Genomic DNA, 19,029 nt, shown 5'->3' with positions numbered 1-19,029 from the left:
GCAGCTTTCTCCTCTCTCTCCATTGAAAACACACAGAGCGCGCCTACATCATTTCTATATATTTTATGGGAATGCAAATAGTTACTAAAGCAGATATATCAGCAGAGGCAAAGCCAGTCATTGTCTATGGTGGTCCTAGGCTTCTACGCAGCAACTCGACCATAGTAACCCATATCATAAGGTTCCCAATACAGCGCTTGTGCTGAAGTCTGTTCCAGAAGCAATTTAGAAGACCCGATCTGACAGTGCTCGAACCCTTCAGTACAACCCATACTACTACCAGATTGCATGGCTGTTTGTATGATTTCATCATGTAGCTGTTTGCAATAGCTGTGGCTGAAACATTGCTTATGAGGGGGCGTCCCCATATATCTGGCCATTTAGTGTACGAGAGTGAAACAGGAGACAGGTGGGAGGGAGAATCACTGTTATATGTATACAGTGCGCTCTAATATTAGAGGGAACCTGTCACCACGATATACAGTGCTATAGAGCAGGAAGAGCAGAGCAGATATATATGGTTTTATGGAAAACAATTCAGTAAAACTAGAATTTATACATTTACACCTTTGCTCTTTCCAGGCTTAGGAGTCATGTGGGCGGTCATACTCTTCCCTGTATGCTTAGTCATTCCGATTCAGCTGTCAATCACCGAGTGGCTCCACCCACATGACTCCTAAACATAATGACAAGTTTTACTGAATCTTTTCCCACAAAGCCATATATCAGTCTGCTCAGCTCCTCCTGCTCTATGACCTGTGCCTGCACAATACAATGCGCTGTCTGATCAGAATGTTACTTCTATTATGGTGAATAGAAATAACATTACTACAGCCGTAACCTATGTATATATGACGTTCCCATACGTACAGTATATAGAACGCTCGGTGTGAATCTGAACGCCCTTTATGATGGGACCTAAATGTGTTCTAAGAAAAAGGGTTAACGTAAACTCAATGGCGTATTATTAGACATAGTGCATACCATTTTCTCTTTGCATTACCTTGCGGTAGTGTGTTTCACTGAACATTTGTAGTTTTGGGGGAAAAAAACAGCATTTTACAGCAGCTGCGCTGATCAAACGTGGTATGTCAAGTGCAGAAGACACCTTGAGACCCCTCCCGTAGACTTTGAACATGCAGCCAACTGCTCAGCGCCGCTCTCACCACATTCAAGCCCTTTACACATGTCACCCTTCCCTTCAGAGCTAAACCGCATAGAAATACTGTGTAAGAGAACGCTGAATAAATCTTGGCACGCCTCAGTTTATTCTCACTAATAGTATGTGCTTCAGATTGTAGAACGTTTTCTTAGAAGTAAAAAAATAAAAATAAAAAGTCTGTGAGAAAGTGCCCAGAGCAGGGCAAGACATCTCAAGGACACGGGTTCAGGGGACCACGGTCTAGAAATAAGGGCGGGGGGGGGGGGGGGGGGGGGGGGGGAGATCATGTGTAAAGATGGCTGCTGTGCCATAAACCACGCGCTTCCCTCGTGTTGGTTTCTTGCAGATAAAACACTCGGCAGTAAAATTGCACATGGGAAGCTTCATTTATTTACAGAGCGTTTAACGGTAAAGAAACTAAAAGAAAGAAAATATTCAAAGAGGCAGAAACATAAATCGGATGTATAAGAAAAATGATCTTTCTCGGCAGCACAATCCATAAAGGTAGATGCCTAGCATCATTCACACAAGGTCTTGCTGCCGACAAGAATATGCTAGGTCAGTATTCATACATTTACACCTGAGAAGGGAAACTGTTAAAGGGAACCTGTCACCTGGATTTTGGGTATAGAGATGAGGACATGGGTTGCTAGATGGCCGCTAGCACATCCGCAATACCCAGTCCCCATAGCTCTGTGTGCTTTTATTGTGTCAAAAAAACAATTTGATACATATGCAAATTAGCCCGAGATGAGTCCTGTCCCTGAGATGAGTCCAGCGTGAAGGAGCCCAGCACCGCCCCGCATCCTCAGAATCTCCTCCTTGCTCCCCGACGTCAGAAAGCTAGAGTGCCGTAATCTCGCAATGCGTGAGCTAGCGCATGCGCAGTGTCATCATAGTGTTCCTTCCCTGTGCTGGCATCAGCCTCAGGGAACGAACTGCACATCGCGAGATTACGGCACTCTAGCTTTCTGATGTCGGGGAGCAAGGAGGAGATTCTGAGGATGCAGGGCGGTGCTGGGCTCATCTCAGGGACAGGACTCATCTCAGGGTAATTTGCATATCTATAAAATTGTTTTTTTGACTCAATAAAAGCACACAAAGCTATGGTGGGGACTGAGTATTGTGGATGTGCTAGCGGCCATCTAGCAACCAATGTCCTCAGCTCTACACACAAAATCCAGGTGACAGGTTCCCTTTAAAGAGCATCTGTCAGCAGATTTGTACCTATGACACTGGCTGACCTGTTCCATGTGCACTTAGCAGCTGAAGGCATCTGTGTTGATTCCATGTTCATATGTGCCCGCATTGCTGAGAAGAACAATGTTTTAATATATGCAAATGAGCCTCTAGGAGCAACGGGGGCGTTACCATTACACCTAGAGGCTCTACTCTCTCTGCAACTACTGCACCCTCTGACCTTTGATTGACAGGACCAGGCAGTGAAAACATCATCATGCCTGGCCTTGTCAGAGTGGAGAGGGCATAGCATTTGCAGAGAAAGAAGAGCTTCTAGGTGTAATGGTAACGCCCCTGTTGCTCCTAGAGGCTCATTTGCATATATTAAAACATCATTCTTCTCAGCAATGCGGGCACATATGAACATGGGACCAACACAGATGCCTTCAGCTGCCAAGCGCACAGGTAACAGGTCAGCCGGTGTCATAGGGACAAATCTGCTGACAGATGCCCTTTAATCATTTCGTTGTACTCCATGATCATCAAGACTAAACTGAAGATAATGACAGTGTATGGCTGGCAAAGCTTCTTTTTAAGCATTCCAGGTCTTCCTCTTGAAAGTGCAATTCTTCTAAGAGTTTGGATACAAACTGGGTATAGAGTGGATTCTGCTCGGAGTCCTTGTGAAGAGGCATTGTGGGTAATAAACTGTAAAAGAGTAAGAAAAATACAACATAAATAGATGAAAGTCTCCTTTATATTCTAGAACTAAAAGTGGTTCTCCGGGACCTAATGCATTCTACAGTTAGATTCCTTTCCACTGCCTTATTCTGCTAAAATCATAATCCATACCTTTTTTTTTTTTTCTGTCTGCCATGCTCTAGTATTCCTGTTCTGCCGCTATGCGGAAGGCATTGCAGCATGATCACCCTTGTGGTATTATAGGCTTCGCTGCCTGCTGTAGGACCTCTCAGTCCACCTCTGTGCTGCAGATCCTGCTAATTGGATGCAGAATCCTCCAAGCTCCAGGTGCAAGCGCAGTACAATTCAATAGCGGAGCGGAGCTGGCGCATTGAGGACAACCCTGGTCCAGCGGCAGATCTGCCGCGACTAGGGCAGACACGGCCTTGGCTAGGTGCCCTGATGACGTTCCGTCATGGATCATGGGTACTGTTGATGTGATGGCAATGGATGTTGTTAAAGTGTAACTGTCATATTTGTTAGGCATGTATACCTGAGTTAGTCTGTAAACGATTGCCAAAAGATCTGTAAATACCTTATAATAACAGCTTTCATTAATGTCCCCTGTCCCTTTCCACTGGACCCTTAAATGACAATTGCTAGGGCTTTTCTGTCTTCCCTTTAGTGTAAACCAAAGACAGACACTGCATGCATGCAGAGTGAGGAGGCGTGTCTCTCAGTAATCCAATCTGATTGGCTGGTAGGAAGACGCTGGCTAAAGCAAGTGTGTATGGGAAGTGAGGGAAAGCAGTTTTGGCCTCAGAGAACTGGCAGAGGAGCCATCTTGAGAAGATCCTCATATCGTAGGGTTCAAAAAAGCCATAACTAAGGGAAATACTCAAGGAAAACAGTGGTATGAGAAGATACTAAAGTTTGCTTTATGCATAATGCTGCAGCAGAAGTAACATATGCTCAAATTTATTTTAAAGGTTACACTTTAAGAATCTGCACAGTGCATCGCATGACTAAGTACTTCACAAAACGTGCAAGTTTGCAGATTCTATTATGATTTAACACATTTTATGAACCCCTTTAAGTGCCCATACTTTGGAGCTGCAATGACATGCTGTACTCATTGCTACAAATAACCCGCAGCAAAATGACAGTAACTTGTAGTCTCTTAAAAATTTGTAAAAGTTTTGACACCACTTTTATAGCATAAAAAGTTCCACATCATGGAGCATGACATAATTGTGCAAAATGTTTTGCCTTTTCAAAAGTAATGAGAGAAGGAGGCATGGCTTAGCAGGGTATGTGGCCTCCCCAGTCCAACCGGATTTACTATAAATTTATGCGAGAAACTGGCATAAATTATAGTTTAGGTCTACACTAGATCATAGATGGCGTAGATTTCAAATTCTGGAGCATGGACTGCTAGAAAATGTGCCAAACATATTAAGAAGCCTGTGCCAACTAGGAAGGTTTCGGGTATCAAACTTTCGATACCCAATCGATACTTTAAATGCCAGTATCGATTCGGTATCAGGATGTTCATTTTTTCGATACTAGACCCTCCTCCTATGGCGCTCGGCGCACGCGCAGACAGTTGAGAAGGAGGGAGGGAGTCCCTCCCTCCTATGACGCGGCCGGGCTGAGCCCAATTAAGTGAGCAGGCTCTGAAGCTGCCCACACCACTGCCACCAATGAATGTGACGCTATTAATTAAAGCAGGAGGCGGGACAGGGTAGGGAATACACTGCTGCGCAGTCTGAGCTAGTGAGCTCAGCGAACGGCAGCGGCCTCCTCCTGAGTGTCCTCCCCAGAGTCAAGCAGCCAGCATAGCACAGCCAGCCACTGTGCCACCAATGATAATTAACCTTTAATAGAAATACAGGAGGCGGATGGCTCCTGTATCTGTATTAAAGGTTAATTATCATTGGTGGCGCAGTGCGCCCTCCTCCCCCCAGTATTAAAATCATTGGTGGCGCAGTGCGCCCCCCCAGTATTAAAATCATTAGTGGCAGTCCCATCTTCATTGGTGGCAGTGGCAGCTTGTGATCAGAGCCCCAGCAGTGTAATCCTGGGGCTCGGATCGGTTACCATGGCAGCCAGGACGCTACTGAAGCCCTGGCTGCCATGGTAAGCTCCCTGCTGCTATGTGCATTATGCACAGGGCAGCAGGGACAGTGTAAAGTCCTATTAACCCTAATAGAGATCTATTAGGGTGAATAGGACAAGGGATTAAGAGATCTAGCCCCTAAGGGCAATAGTTATTAAATAAAAAAAAAGTAAAAAAAAACAACAACAAATTATTAAATATAAATCGCCCCCTTTCCCAATTTAACATATAAAATATATAAACAATAAATAAACATATTACATATCGCCATGTCTAAAAGTCCAAACTATTAAAATATTTTTTTTAAATGACATAAAAAAATAAATACTGTACGATTTGCAATTTTTTTTAGTCACCTTGCCCCCCCAAAAATAGGATAGGACTGTTAGATTATGGGCCCGACGTTCCATAAAATGCAGAATGCACGCAGATTTTTTGGCGTTTTATTTTTTTTGCGTGGTATCGAATGGTATCGAGTATCGCAATACTTTTTTATGGTACCGAAACCAAATCAAAATTTTGGTATCGAAACAACCCTAGTGCCAACACCTTAGTATATCTGTCCCATCATGCTCCACTGATTCTCTTATATTGCAATCCAGAGTGTGATTATATACATACAGACCAGGAAGTAGGATCCAAGCACAGGGGATAAGAGAAAACTGCAAATGATGTAAATTTGAGAAAATAAATAAATAAATAAAACGAGGAATGGGAGTTAGAGTAATAATGAAAATACACTTTTAGTGAAAAGTAGTTTACGGCACAATCTCTTTAAGAACCCAAGCACATGTCTGTATTTTTCATCCGTGTGCTCTCCACATTTATTGGGGATGGCCACTGTCCCGTTCATTTCTATGGTGCCATGTACACATCCGTTTTTATTCCGTATTTTGTGGATCCATATGCAGAGAGGAGGTTCTCCACTATATATGGACATCTAGATAAAGTAAACCACTGTGTGTCTAGACTAGATACAGTATCTAAAGCAAAGACCTATATATGAGCAGCAATCCGTTGACGTGTGTTCGCCATGCCACTACATTGGCATCTGAAATTGTTGAATGGAGATCTGTTTTTTTTCTGCCATGCCCCCCCCCCCTCCCCCTTTGATAGCTAAGATCCTCTACTCACTATCCCAAACTTTTCTTCACATAGAAGCCATTTATACACAAGACACAAACTGCATTCCGCCATCTACGGATGTGGAGAGAATGTAATATTTATGGTTTAGGACAAAAAGTCGTAGTAAAAAGACTTTAGTATGAAATCTGCCGAAGCACAGCTCTAGAGCTATTGCTGCGGCAAACTGACCTCACATTTAGTTCCAGGACAAGATTTCCGCTATCGTGATTCTTCCAGCAAGATTTCTGAAATTATTATTTCATTAACTTCAGCCGCAGCCGCTGGGCACATGAAATATGAATAGACAGAACTCCTGGGAAGTGATGGATCAATAACCACGGAGAAAGAATCAGAACTTTGCATTTCATCATAGGGTGGGTGGTGAGGGCACTTCCATGGTTTCTCTCAGACACTGCTAAGATTACTTCAGTAATAAGTATACGGGTATATAAGGAACATGGAATTCTAGAAAGAAAATATTTAGGACTGAAGAGATTTAAAGGGGTTGTCTGGCCTAGGAGCTGATGTTCCAAATGGTCGTAACCTGTGGCCAAGTAAAAACTCACCTGTCAAGGGTTAGGCATACAACATGGTATACATTATTTTCAGATTGTGGCCAAAAGGCAGTGTACACCACTCTGTGGCCGTATGGATATGTTGGGAAATATACAGCAAGAACAGGGCCTAACCTGGCCACACAAATGAGTCCTTTGTCGGCCAACGGGTTGGGGCAACACACTCCTATGTACATGGAGCTCCCAACTCTTACCCAACAGATGGTGAAGGAGACAAGGACTGGGCGAAATGAATATTCTCACCCAATCCTTTTGTTCTCCAGAAGTGTCTGACAGCAGATTTCTCCACTCTCCCCATAGAATACAGAGGCACGTTTGGCCAAGCGAATTGTGTATACGGGAGCCGGGAGGGAATCGGGAGACATCTATTGAATGCGTATGGGCAAGAAAGAATGCCTCATCAGTAGGTCAAACACAGATGATAACTCTCTTCCCACATAAAATGCAGTGATGGCTAAGCTCCGGCACTCCAGCTGTGGTGAAACTACGACTCCCAGCATGCTCCATTCTTTTTTATGGAGTTCTGAGAACAGCCAAGCAAGTGTACATCTTGGGAGTCATAGTTTTACCACAGCTGGAGTGCCAGAGCTTGGCCGTCACAGTGATATAGTATCAGAAATAGGGTTAGGCTATCCTTAGACAATTGGCAGAAGAGCTACAGTAGGCCATGTGTAACATGAATCGGCACTGGGGTTCAGATATAATCTAGGTACAGGTACGCTTTAATCGGAGCCTGTTCTATTAGGTGCTTCACTCCATGGTACATGGTTGTGATCCTAATACTAACAGGTAATTGGTTGTGGGCCTCTAATTTGTTTTTAGGGTAATTATATAGGTTCCTGGGAAATCGGGAACTACTATATTTTAAAGATAGAAAAAAAATCAAGAAAATAAATCTATCATTTTGAATGAAATGCAGAATGCTGGCGTTTGTAGGCAGCGCAGAGAGCGTATCTGATTAAAGATGTAACATTGCAGCAGATTGCTTAAAATATTCAAAAGATAAGTCCTGCGCCTACGTATTAGGTTTGAATGGATGTTCTTTCTCTTACATAACCCCCAACAGTGAACGCAGGGGGTCACAATCTGAAGAGCGATGCCTCTTTTACAGTCATAGCCCGATCTTCTACTCTTTGTAATAAGAAAAAAAAAAGATATATATTTTCTGATGTGATGTATTGTAAGTGTGAGATATGAATAAAGTCATACCCTGACAACGGGGGGGGGGTGTAGAAAATGTGCATCTCGGCTGGAAGCGGATTGTGCTCGCAAAGCATTTGGACAATAATAGAGGGATCAGGAAGGGTAGAGAGGAAGTCCTGGGAGAGCGAGATCTCGGTGTGGTTAAGTCTGTACTTTTGGAGACAAGGATATCAGAATTGCAGAGTGGAGCACATGTAAACAGCCTCCCATCACAACCCAGCATTACAGATCACTCGTGAGATTGTGAACCCCACTGACACCAACTCCCAGACACAGATCTCTGCAACCACAAAAAAAAAAAAAGAATTGCTAATCTTTGGAAACGGAAGGAAAAACACAAGTATGAGAATTCTGTTACATTGATTTCTCAATTAACGGACACATGAATTGTACGATGATAGCTGTACACAAGAGGCTTACTGGAAATGTGCATGTAATGTAACTTACCATCAGCGTGACAATTCTCCAATTATTACATAGTGTCTAATTGTTAATGAATATAGTCAATGAGGACCCTTTTACCTGGGCTGAGGACAGGGCCAATTATCGGGGCATGGGATAGGCATAAGGCCATCCTTCATACAAGAGAGGGCCAGGGGCTATCCATAGTATTCAGTATATTGGGCAGAGTAGATGGGCCAAATGGTTCTCATCTGCCGACACATTCTGTTTCTATGTTCTCAAAATTGCCCCATGTAAAGGTGCCACTGATCACCCACAAACAGGCAGTGGAAATAGCATCTTCTATGCAACACTTAATATCTTCGTTTTTGGCAGCACAACACCCTATGTGAGCAGGAATGTGCTGCTGGCAGACAAAAAATCTGTATTGGGATAAAAGATCGCAGTGGTGATCATTCATTCTGCAACAGAAGAGATGACTGTTCCATGTAAGTGCAGCTGAACCAGCCAGCAATGAGCATTCGTTCCTGATCGCTGCCCTGTGCAATCGGCCCATAAAAATAGACCCAAAGGGCTACTAATAAAATAGGTTCCCTAAATTACCCAAATACGCTTTTTATGAAAATTGCTCAGTTTGCAATGTGGAATGGACCATAAATGACCTTTAAAATTTTCCACCAGTGACCTTCAAATGTTTAGAGGAGTGGACTTATGGTTTAGGGCCATGTGGATAAAGAAAGAGGCCGTTGTAGAACAGACGATTTCCGCTACTTACTTAGTTTTTTTTCCAACATATAAGGCTAGTTTCACACTAGAGCTAAAATATTCCTGCAGAGGAAAAGCCTCCTTAAGTTAATCGTATCCGGGATACTTGATTGCTACCTTTCCCCACCAGAGCCCCTTAACTATAACGGGAGCCTGCATTAGAGCCAGGATTGAGCCGGACGAAAACTGCTGCAGGCACCAGCGCTAATGCTGGAAACAGGACGGGTCCCATTATAGTTAATCGGCCCTGGAGGTGCTCAGGCCCCTTCCAGCTATGCTGGATACGATGGATTTTAGCGCTAGTGTGAACCTAGCCTTATATTGATGGCATATCCTTAGGGTCAGCAGAACAAAGAGAGCTGTGATGGCTAACCTCCGGCACTCCAGCTATGGTAAAACTACAACTCCTAAGATGCCCACTTGCTTAGCTGTTTTCAGCACTCCATAGAAATGAATGGGGCATGCTGGGATTAGTAGTTTCCCCACAGCTGGAGTGCCAGAGGTTAGCCATCACCGGTATAGGCCATCAATGTATGATCCTGGGGGTCTGCCACAGGCCCCTTAACTGCATTACCTGCCCCAATAACAGCTATGCGGATGTGGCTGTATGCATTACTGCAGCTGAACCATGCTCAGCACTGTTCCCTTGAATAGCCTGAGCGGCAGCGCTCCAGTGGGGGAGGCTGGCCCCTTTGTTCTGCTGACTGGTGACCTGCTACTTATGCAAGAGCAACCTATTAATGTAGCATCAACAAAAGTGCACCAACGGATTAAGCAAAATGCATTTCATAAAGATGTACAAACTTAAAACCAAAATCTGTAAATGTTGCTGTACCTTTGGATGGTCAAAAAGCAATCAAACAGAAAATGTGACTTAGGTGGCCGGGTAAAAAAAACAAACAAAAAAACACTAAACCCAGAAATAAATGATAAAAGTCAAAACAAGAATTACAGATGCGCTCACTGCCTGTCTGCTGCATTTTCTGCAGAATACAGACACAAGCTATCTTGTAGAAAACCTGCGGAGGACACAGGGGTTATCTCCTGCTGATGTCCTCTATCTTGTGGGGTGGCTAACTGAAGGGTGTGGCATAGCAAAGATCCAGGGATTAAAATGGTATATTTCTACTGTAGACAGGACAGAGGAGGGGAGGCTCCTTGTGCAGCCAGTTGTGTTACAGCCAGACACAACACAGTGAGGAGGCGGGCAGGACTGGGCTCATGGGACACAGAGAATATTTTTTTAATACATTTCTTAATTGAAATTGCAATATGAGACAAAACAGGACCAAGGGAATGGAGGGCATAAAGTTCCGTTTCATTTTTTTGTACATTTTCTGTGCTTAAAGGGGTTGTGTCATCTCCCACACTGGTGTCATATCGCTAGGATATGCCACCAAAGTCAGATAGGTGCGGGCCCCACCTCTGGGACACACACACAAGCGTGCATGGCTATTTTCAGAGGTCACAGAGAAGTGACTGGAGAGAGCAATGCACATGAACGGCCACTTCTCCATTCACCGCTATGGGACTGCTGAAAATTGTCGTGCCAGCACTCGGCTATACTGGGAATTCCCATAGAAGTTAATATAGGATGGCAGCACATGCTAGGTGATCTCTCATTCACTTTGGTTGGCCCGTTCTGGAGATAGGTGTGGGTCCCAGAGGTGAGATCTGCACCTATCTGACAATGGTGGAATAGCCTAGCTACTGTATATGAGACAACCCCTTTAACATTCCTTTAAAGGGTTTCTACCACTTAGGTGTCACATATTTAGCTGTCAGACACTAGCGATCCGCTAGTGTCTGCTCTGGCCAACCATCCTAATATAATTGCTTTTGGGGCGGTGGTTTGGCTAAAAAAAACTACTTTTATTAATATGCTAATGAGCCTCTAGGTGCTATGGGGGCGTCATTAGCACCTAGAGGCTCCGTCTACCTTCAGAAACTGCCGCCGCCGAGCGCGTCCCTCCAGCCCGCCCATCTCCTGCTGAATGCGATCCTCCTTGTGAGCGTATGTATTCTGCGCATGCGCAGTGAATGTCTGACCGCTTCCTTGCTCAGACATCTCCACTGCGCCTGCGCGATGACGCCATAGTGCTCCGAGGAACAGGCGCAGTGGAGATGTCTGAGCAGGGAAGCTGTCAGACATTTACTGCGCATGCGCCGAATACAGGCGCTCACAAGGAGGATCGCATTCAGCAGGAGATTGGCGGGCTGGAGGGACGCGCTGGGCGGCGGCAGTTTCTGAAGGAAGACGGAGCCTCTAGGTGCTAATGACGCCCCCATAGCACCTAGAGGCTCATTAGCATATTAATAAAAGTAGTTTTTTTAGCCAAACCACCGCCCCAAAAGCAATTATATTAGGATGGTTGGCCAGAGCAGACACTAGCGGATCGCTAGTGTCTGACAGCTAAATATGTGACACCTAAGTGGTAGAAACCCTTTAAGTGACAAACTAATTTCATCAGTTTCTATGAGGAGGTAAGTTCTAGACTTGACAGCGGCGAATCAATGGATGTCGTGTATCTTGACTTCTCCAAAGCATTTGACACTGTACCACATAAAAGGTTAGTATATAAAATGAGAATGCTTGGACTGGGAGAAAACATCTGTATGTGGGTAAGTAACTGGCTGAGTGATAGAAAACAGAGGGTGGTTATTAATGGTACACACTCAGATTGGGTCACTGTCACTAGTGGGGTACCTCAGGGGTCAGTATTGGGCCCTATTTTCTTCAATATTTTTATTAATGATCTTGTAGAAGGCTTGCATAGTAAAATATCAATTTTTGCAGATGACACTAAACTGTGTAAAGTAATTAACACAGAAGAGGACAGTATACAGCTACAGAGGGATCTGGATAGATTGGAGGCTTGAACAGAGAAGTGGCAGATGAGGTTTAACACAAATGTAAAGTTATGCACATGGGAAGGAATAATGCAAGTCACCAGTACATACTAAATGGCAAAACACTAGGTAAGGCCGAAAGCACACGGCCGTGAGCGGTCCGTGGAACCACGGGCTGGATTCCTGCTGAGAGCAGGAGAGCACGGCGTCATTGGTTGCGCTCCCTGCTGCCGCCGCAGTACAGTTATACACTGGTATACCAGTGTATTATTGTATTGCGGCGGCAGCAGGGAGCGCACGGCGTCATAGCAACCAATGACGCTATGCGCTCCTGCTCTCAGCAGGAATCCAGCCCGAAACACGGCCGTGTGCATTCGGCCTTACACTGACATGGAAAAGGACTTAGCAATTTTAGTGAACAGCAAACTAAGCTGCAGAAATCAGTGTCAGGCAGCTGCTGCCAAGGCCAATAAGATAATGGGTTGCATCAAAAGGGGCATAGATGCCCGTGATAAGAACATAGTCCTACCACTTTACAAATCACTAGTCAGACCACAAATGGAGTACTGTGTACAGTTCTGGGCTCCTGTAAACAAGGCAGAGATATTATTATTTATTATTGGCTTTAGAAAAAAGACGATGAGGAGAGATCTAATTACTATGTGTAATATATCAGGGGTCAGTACAGAGATCTATCCCATCATCTATTCATTTCCAGGACTGTGACTGTAACGAGGGGACATCCTCTGCGTCTGGAGGAAAGGTTTGTACACATAGAGGATTCTTTACGGTAAGAGCAGTGAGACTATGGAACTCTCTGCCTGAGGAGGTGGTGATAGTGAGTACAATAAAGGAATTCAAGAGGGGCCTGGATGTATTTCTGGAGTGTAATAATATTACAGGCTATAGCTACTAGAGAGGGGTCGTTGATCCAGGGAGTTATTCTGATTGCCTTATTGGAGTCGGGAAGGAATTTTGACCCCTAAAATGCGAAAAATTGGCTTCTATCTCACAGGGGCTTTTTTTTTTTGCCTTTCTCTGGATCAACTTGCAGGATAACAGGCTGAACTAGATGGACAGATGTATTTTTTTTCGGTCTTATAAACTATGTTACATCAATAATAAGCAAACTTAATAATTATGTACCAGTACTAAATGTCTAGAAATTAAAAAAACTGTTTATAATTGAATGTCCATTTTCCACCACTTTGTCATTTGTAGGGCCAATAATTATAAAGCCAAAATATGCTGCTGATTATATATCTTCATAGTGATTGAAGCTCCAAGTCTTCAAAACAGACACAGTGAACCTGTCTGCCGCATACGGTTTTATTTATGCTCTCAGGCAGCGTATAAACAGTATGCGACAACTGCCCCCTAGTGGTAGATGCAGGCTGCCAGAATTTTATCATTTAAAAGGGTTTTCAGCTTTCCCCCATATAGATGGCCTATCCTCAGGATAGGTCATCAATATCAGATCGGCGGGGGTCCAACTCCCGACACCCCTGCTGACCAGTGCTAGTGCTTGTGCTAGGGCTGCGTTCTCTTGTAGACATTGCAGCAGGTGTAATTATAGTTCTTCTGTCCCATTCACTTGAATGGGACAGAGTGTAACTAAAACTGCTCCTTCCCATTCAAGTGAATGGGACAGAGAAGTTGTAATTACACTGCAATGCCGACGGCGAGCAGGTAAACAGTGAAGGGAATGCAGTGCTTGCAGGAGCGCGGTGTTCTCTTCATGCAGCTGATTGGGAGGGGTGCTAGGACTCCCGCTGATCTGATATTGATGACCTATCCTGAGGGTGGGTTAATAAGGGAAAAGCGAAAGACCCCTTTAACTCTGTGTTTATGCAGGGGTAATGGCGAGATGTAATTCCTACTGTAAACTTTTGTACCGTCATCAATAGTAGGTCCACAGCCAAAAACTGTCATATATGTAAAAACAACCATTCAATACTGATCTGTTAGTAATAATTGATAATGTGCCGGCTGCAGTCACTGTACTACTACGGGGTCGGCTCTACTCATGTAAATGTTAGAAACTTTTACTTTATTTTTAGATTTCATCAGTAATAGTTTTTATAAAAGAGGACAAATATATACTTAAATTTAAGTAAACGAAGGCAAATTAATTAGCATAGATCTGCCAGATAAAAGCGTAAATGACGAGGATTTCTTTTTTTTTTTTTTTTTTTATATACGATGCAAATCCATAGTGCAATAAATAGGGTCATTTGCATGATTTAATAGAATAGAGCAATCGAGCAGTTGGTACATAGGGCAGAACGACGCAGTATAAACAGAAGGCTGCAATAAAATATTTATGACTTATATGTATGGGTGATAACAGGGCAGGGCCCCTCCGCGCGCCTAGTACAGGACAAGCTTTTGACACGGATAACTATATGGATCAAGTGAAGATTATAAATATATAAATTGGGACAGAACCCGGGTAAGGTTTATTTTAGATACTTTATTTACAGATGCCTAAACAGGCGTTGAACCTATCTTGCCCCAGGTGTGAATTAATACTTTGCTTTTATTAGTGTTAGAGTTAAAAACTGAATGTGAACATGATACACTTATTTAATTGTAATTAACTAACTAAAATAACAAAAATGGTTAAAAAAAACAGTTACCACTCCACTGATAAATGGAAAATGTTCAGTGAATTAGGTGGGAGAGCCTGTGCACTGGCCCGCATGCGGCCCGCAATGAATATCTTTGCGGCCCGGCAGTGACAGTCTAGTACACGGGTGTCAAACACAAGGCCCGCGTCATGTGGCAGACCTCGTCATGTGGCCCGCGTAGCCGCCGCCGCCAGCCTTCACCTTTTATTATCACTTCCTGCAGGCGGCCCCTGCAGGAAGTGATAAAAAAAAAAATCGCATAATGAGCGGCAGGGCTTTTTTTCTGGCGGAACGCACCGGAACGGCGTTCCGCCACCTTTTGACATCGCAGCCTGCCATGCTCCAGCATTGCAGGCTGCGATGTATCAGCGGGGGGGGACTGGGAGGAGGAGCTGGGGGCCGGTGCGTTCACTGTGCTCCGGCCCCCAGCTCCAGTAGTTATAAAATGTGTACAATTAATAAGGATTCTATTCATGAGGCCCCCTCTGCAGTAGAACATTCAATATAGCCACATCCTACTCACAGGGCTGTTATCTTAATGCTGGCCGGCCGGGCAGACGAGCGGCAGCGTCACGACTGACGTTCTGAATGAAGGAGGCGGCGTAGGCATGTGACGTCAGTCGTGACGCTGCCGCTCGTCTGCCCGGCCGGCCAGCATTAAGATAACAGCCCTGTGAGTAGGATGTGGCTATATTGAATGTTCTACTGCAGAGGGGGCCTCATGAATAGAATCCTTATTAATTGTACACATTTTATAACTAGTCTGTACTGGAGCGGCAATAGGGGGGGGGTCTGTGGATGGCACTGTTATGGGGTGGGGGGTCTGTGGATAGCACTGTTATTGGGTGGGGGGTCTGTGGATGGCACTGTTATTGGGTGGGGGGTCTGTGGATGGCACTGTTATTGGGTGGGGGGTCTGTGGATGGCACTGTTATGGGGTGGGGGGGTCTGTGGATGACACTGTTATAGGATGGGGGGGGGGTCTGTGGATGGCACCGTTATGAGGTGGGGGGGTCTGTGGATGGCACTGTTATGGGGTGGGGGGTCTGTGGATGGCACTGTTATGGGGTGGGGGGTCTGTGGATGGCACTTATGGGGTGGGGGATCTGTGGATGGCACTGTTTTGGGGTGGGGGGTCTGTGGATGGCACTGTTATGGGGTGGGGGGTCTGTGGATGGCACTGTTATGGGGTGGGGGGGTCTGTGGATGGCACTGTTATGGGGTGGGGGGGTCTGTGGATGGCACTGTTATGGGGTGGGGGGGGGGGTCTGTGGATGGCACTGTTATGGGGTGGGGGGTCTGTGGATGGCACTGTTATGGGGTGGGGGGGGGGTCTGTGGATGGCACTGTTATGGGGTGGGGGGTCTGTGGATGGCACTGTTATGGGGTGGGGGGGTCTGTGGATGGCACTGTTATAGGATGGGGGGGGTCTGTGGATGGCATCCCCAGATCCCCCATTAACAGTGCCATCCCCATCTGGGGGGTTTCTTTGCTGGGCTGGACTTTTATAGCCCCCCACAAATTTTACTTGCATCCCTGTTCTCTAAAGGGGCGGTTTTAGGGGGCGGTCCTAGGGGTGGGCAGATCCCCCATAAGTGTCACCCACAGATCCCCCATAAGTCCGATACAACCGGCCCTTTGAGGATGCTGATGCGGCCCCCAATGAATTTGAGTTTGACACCCCTGAGCTAACAGTAGAAAGTAGGCCAGCCGGACTACTAGGGACTAATTATCAGTGGAATGAAGCGCTGAGTTTAAAAACTAAAACTGCTGTCCCCCCGACATGTTTCGCCAGATCTCTGGCTTCTTCAGGGGTCTCAATGGGCAGCATAGTGAAGATTAGGTAATTTATTTCACTATATTTCTGAATGAAATATAAAACAATAAACTAGGTAAATCAACCATTAATGATAACTAAATATATCGGCAAGTGTTAAATATATTTAGTGAAATCAATTTAAAGTAAATCATCCAGGGGGACATAACCTTTACTTCACCATATTACGATAATAAATCACAAAGAGCGAGAAAAATCAAACAGAAGACGTGGCCTATTCAAGAAGGTCTTAAAAGGTTTGCCAACCGTCCAGAAATGTCTGGACAGCCCGTAAAAATATGTGACTTTTCCGGTGTCCGTAAAAAAAAAAAAAAAAATAGATGTGTCTGCGATTTTTTGGATGCTGGTGGTAATTATCATCACTTTACAGCTCATAGTAAATGCTGATAGTCAGTATATTGAGCTGTAGGCATGTATTACTTTTACTCTGTATCAGTCATTATGGTTTTCCAATTTGCCTGAAAAAAAAGGTTGGCTGTCCATGATTTTGGGAAAAGTTGTCCAGAAAAAAAATAAAAAACCTGGTTGTCAACCCTGAGGAGAGGGGATAACTTACAGATTAATGCGGTGCCTGGGACCCCCACCAGTATCAAGAACAGAGGTCCCATAGGGCATCAGGTCTAGCATGTGCCTTGCCATGCCATTAATTCTCTAAGGGACCACCGGAGACAGCAGAGTCCAGTGCTTGGATATTTCCGGCGTCCCATAGAGAATAAATAGAATGACAGGGCACTAATCAGTAAGTGATCCCCTTTCCTGTGGATAGGGGATAACTTCAAAACTTGACACAACCCCTTTAAATTCATGAGTAGTGATGGCACCTGATTCAGTTGCTGATGTGTTATGGGTTAAAGAATCTTTGTACTAATACCAAATGTCACACAGTAGCAGTTCACCCAATCCATAGGATTGTACATGTGTAAAATAGCTGCGTGCCTAACATACAGTATATTCCTTCTAGTTCTGACCCCTCCCCCTCTTATACACATGCATGCTCGGCTCAACCAAGTGCACATGTGTTTTCAATGGAGAAAGGAATACGCCACTGCCAGACAGCTTTGGTAGCGGCTTATCTTCCTGAAGGCTCACACATGTTGTAATCCAACAGCCTGATCCTTCTTTCCCCTGACATTTGCTGTTCGGACATAGCCATACACATTAGATGGTCGGTCCTAGTGAAATTCATCCAAAAAACATTGGCCCAGATTGACTTATCCTACAAAATTAGACAGACTGTCCAGACCAGCACTAGATTTATCACAGGGGCTCAGGCTGGATGACAAATCTGGTGCAGGGACAGACATTTGTGTCCAACTCTGCACCAACTATTGGATGGCTTATTTTGAGACAAATTTTTGCACCAGTATTGTGGAGCAATTTTGGCACATCCTATGCCCCGCCCCTTTCCAACAAAGTTCCACCCCTTGCTGCTAAGCCCTCCCCCGCACTAGGCCTCCGTGTTGGAAAAAAGCTTAGAAACCCAAGTTGCTTGAAATTGTACAACTTATTAGACAGATTTTTAGCGCAGACACATCAGTAAGGCCTCATGCACACCACTGTGCCCGCAATGCATGGGCAACGACCGTGCGGCCGCTGTCTGTTGACCAATTTTCTTAAATGAAGTCTGCGATCTGCATCCCGCGGTCCGCACTGCAAAAAAAGTAGTGCATTGCTTTGCGGAGGCACGGACAAGAAACCCACAGAAGCACTCCGTAGTGCTTCCAATCCATGCCCCCCGTTCTGCAGCGCACCGTATCTCCCGGATTGCGGACCTATTAAAGTGAATGGGTCTGCATCCGTTATGTGATGTGCACACGGCCGATGCCTGTATATTTTGGACCCATTGTTTGCGGGCCACAATACGGGCACGGCCGGGTGCATGAGGCCTAAACCTGGGCCATTGGGTGGCCAAAGTAGTCACCTGGCTTGGACCTTAAAGAGGTTGTCTCAGAGGTAACAGGGCCACTCAGATCCAAGGGCTGTTTCTAGTTTTGCTTATTCACTATAATGGGGCTGAGCTGCAATATCAGAAACAGCCTAAAGAGAAGAGTGGGCCATTTAAGGAAAATAAAATAAAATTAAAAAAAAATTATCAGATCCATTTAATCTCCCCCTCTCAAACAACCCCCCTTTAAAAGATCTCCATGTGCCAAGTAAGCAGGCCCATCTCAGGTCTTGCTGCAACACGCAGCACATCACTTATATAGCAAAACAGAACAGAAATATGAGCACATTAATGGTAACATCCCTGGTTGACAGATACTGGGTTAATGATTGAGTAAAACCACATATACAAAGTCAACGGCAGGTGACACACGTGTATTTTAGATGGAAATCACAGTAGCAGGTCCACAGCGACTCATCCTGCACGGCAATGAGGAGTGCAGCATATGGCAGATGCAGGATTGTTTCAGTGTAGGAAGTTAAACTGCTTTGTAGTCAGGAACGTGGCAGTTACTTGCACATCTGCTCTCGATGGCTGGACTCATATTTTCACTGTT

At 44.9% G+C, this 19,029-nt stretch overlaps 1 protein-coding gene across 1 annotated transcript in view; it reads right to left on the bottom strand.

Moving 5' to 3' along the window:
• Nucleotides 1–2,746: 2,746 nt before the first annotated feature.
• Nucleotides 2,747–19,029, bottom strand: part of RPAP2 (RNA polymerase II associated protein 2) — a 91,802-nt gene continuing 75,519 nt past the window's right edge. Inside the window, exon 12 of the mRNA XM_044301409.1 lies at nt 2,747–3,049. Within this exon, the coding sequence (XP_044157344.1) occupies nt 2,890–3,049 (160 nt within the window). The 3' untranslated portion in view covers nt 2,747–2,889. The remainder of the gene's footprint in view (nt 3,050–19,029) is intronic.

The sequence above is a fragment of the Bufo gargarizans genome, chromosome 7 (genome assembly GCF_014858855.1).
Source record: "Bufo gargarizans isolate SCDJY-AF-19 chromosome 7, ASM1485885v1, whole genome shotgun sequence".
NCBI classification, from domain to species: domain Eukaryota; kingdom Metazoa; phylum Chordata; class Amphibia; order Anura; family Bufonidae; genus Bufo; species Bufo gargarizans.
The sequence above is the reverse complement of the archived record's forward strand: the minus strand, read 5'-3'. Positions and strand labels throughout refer to the sequence as shown.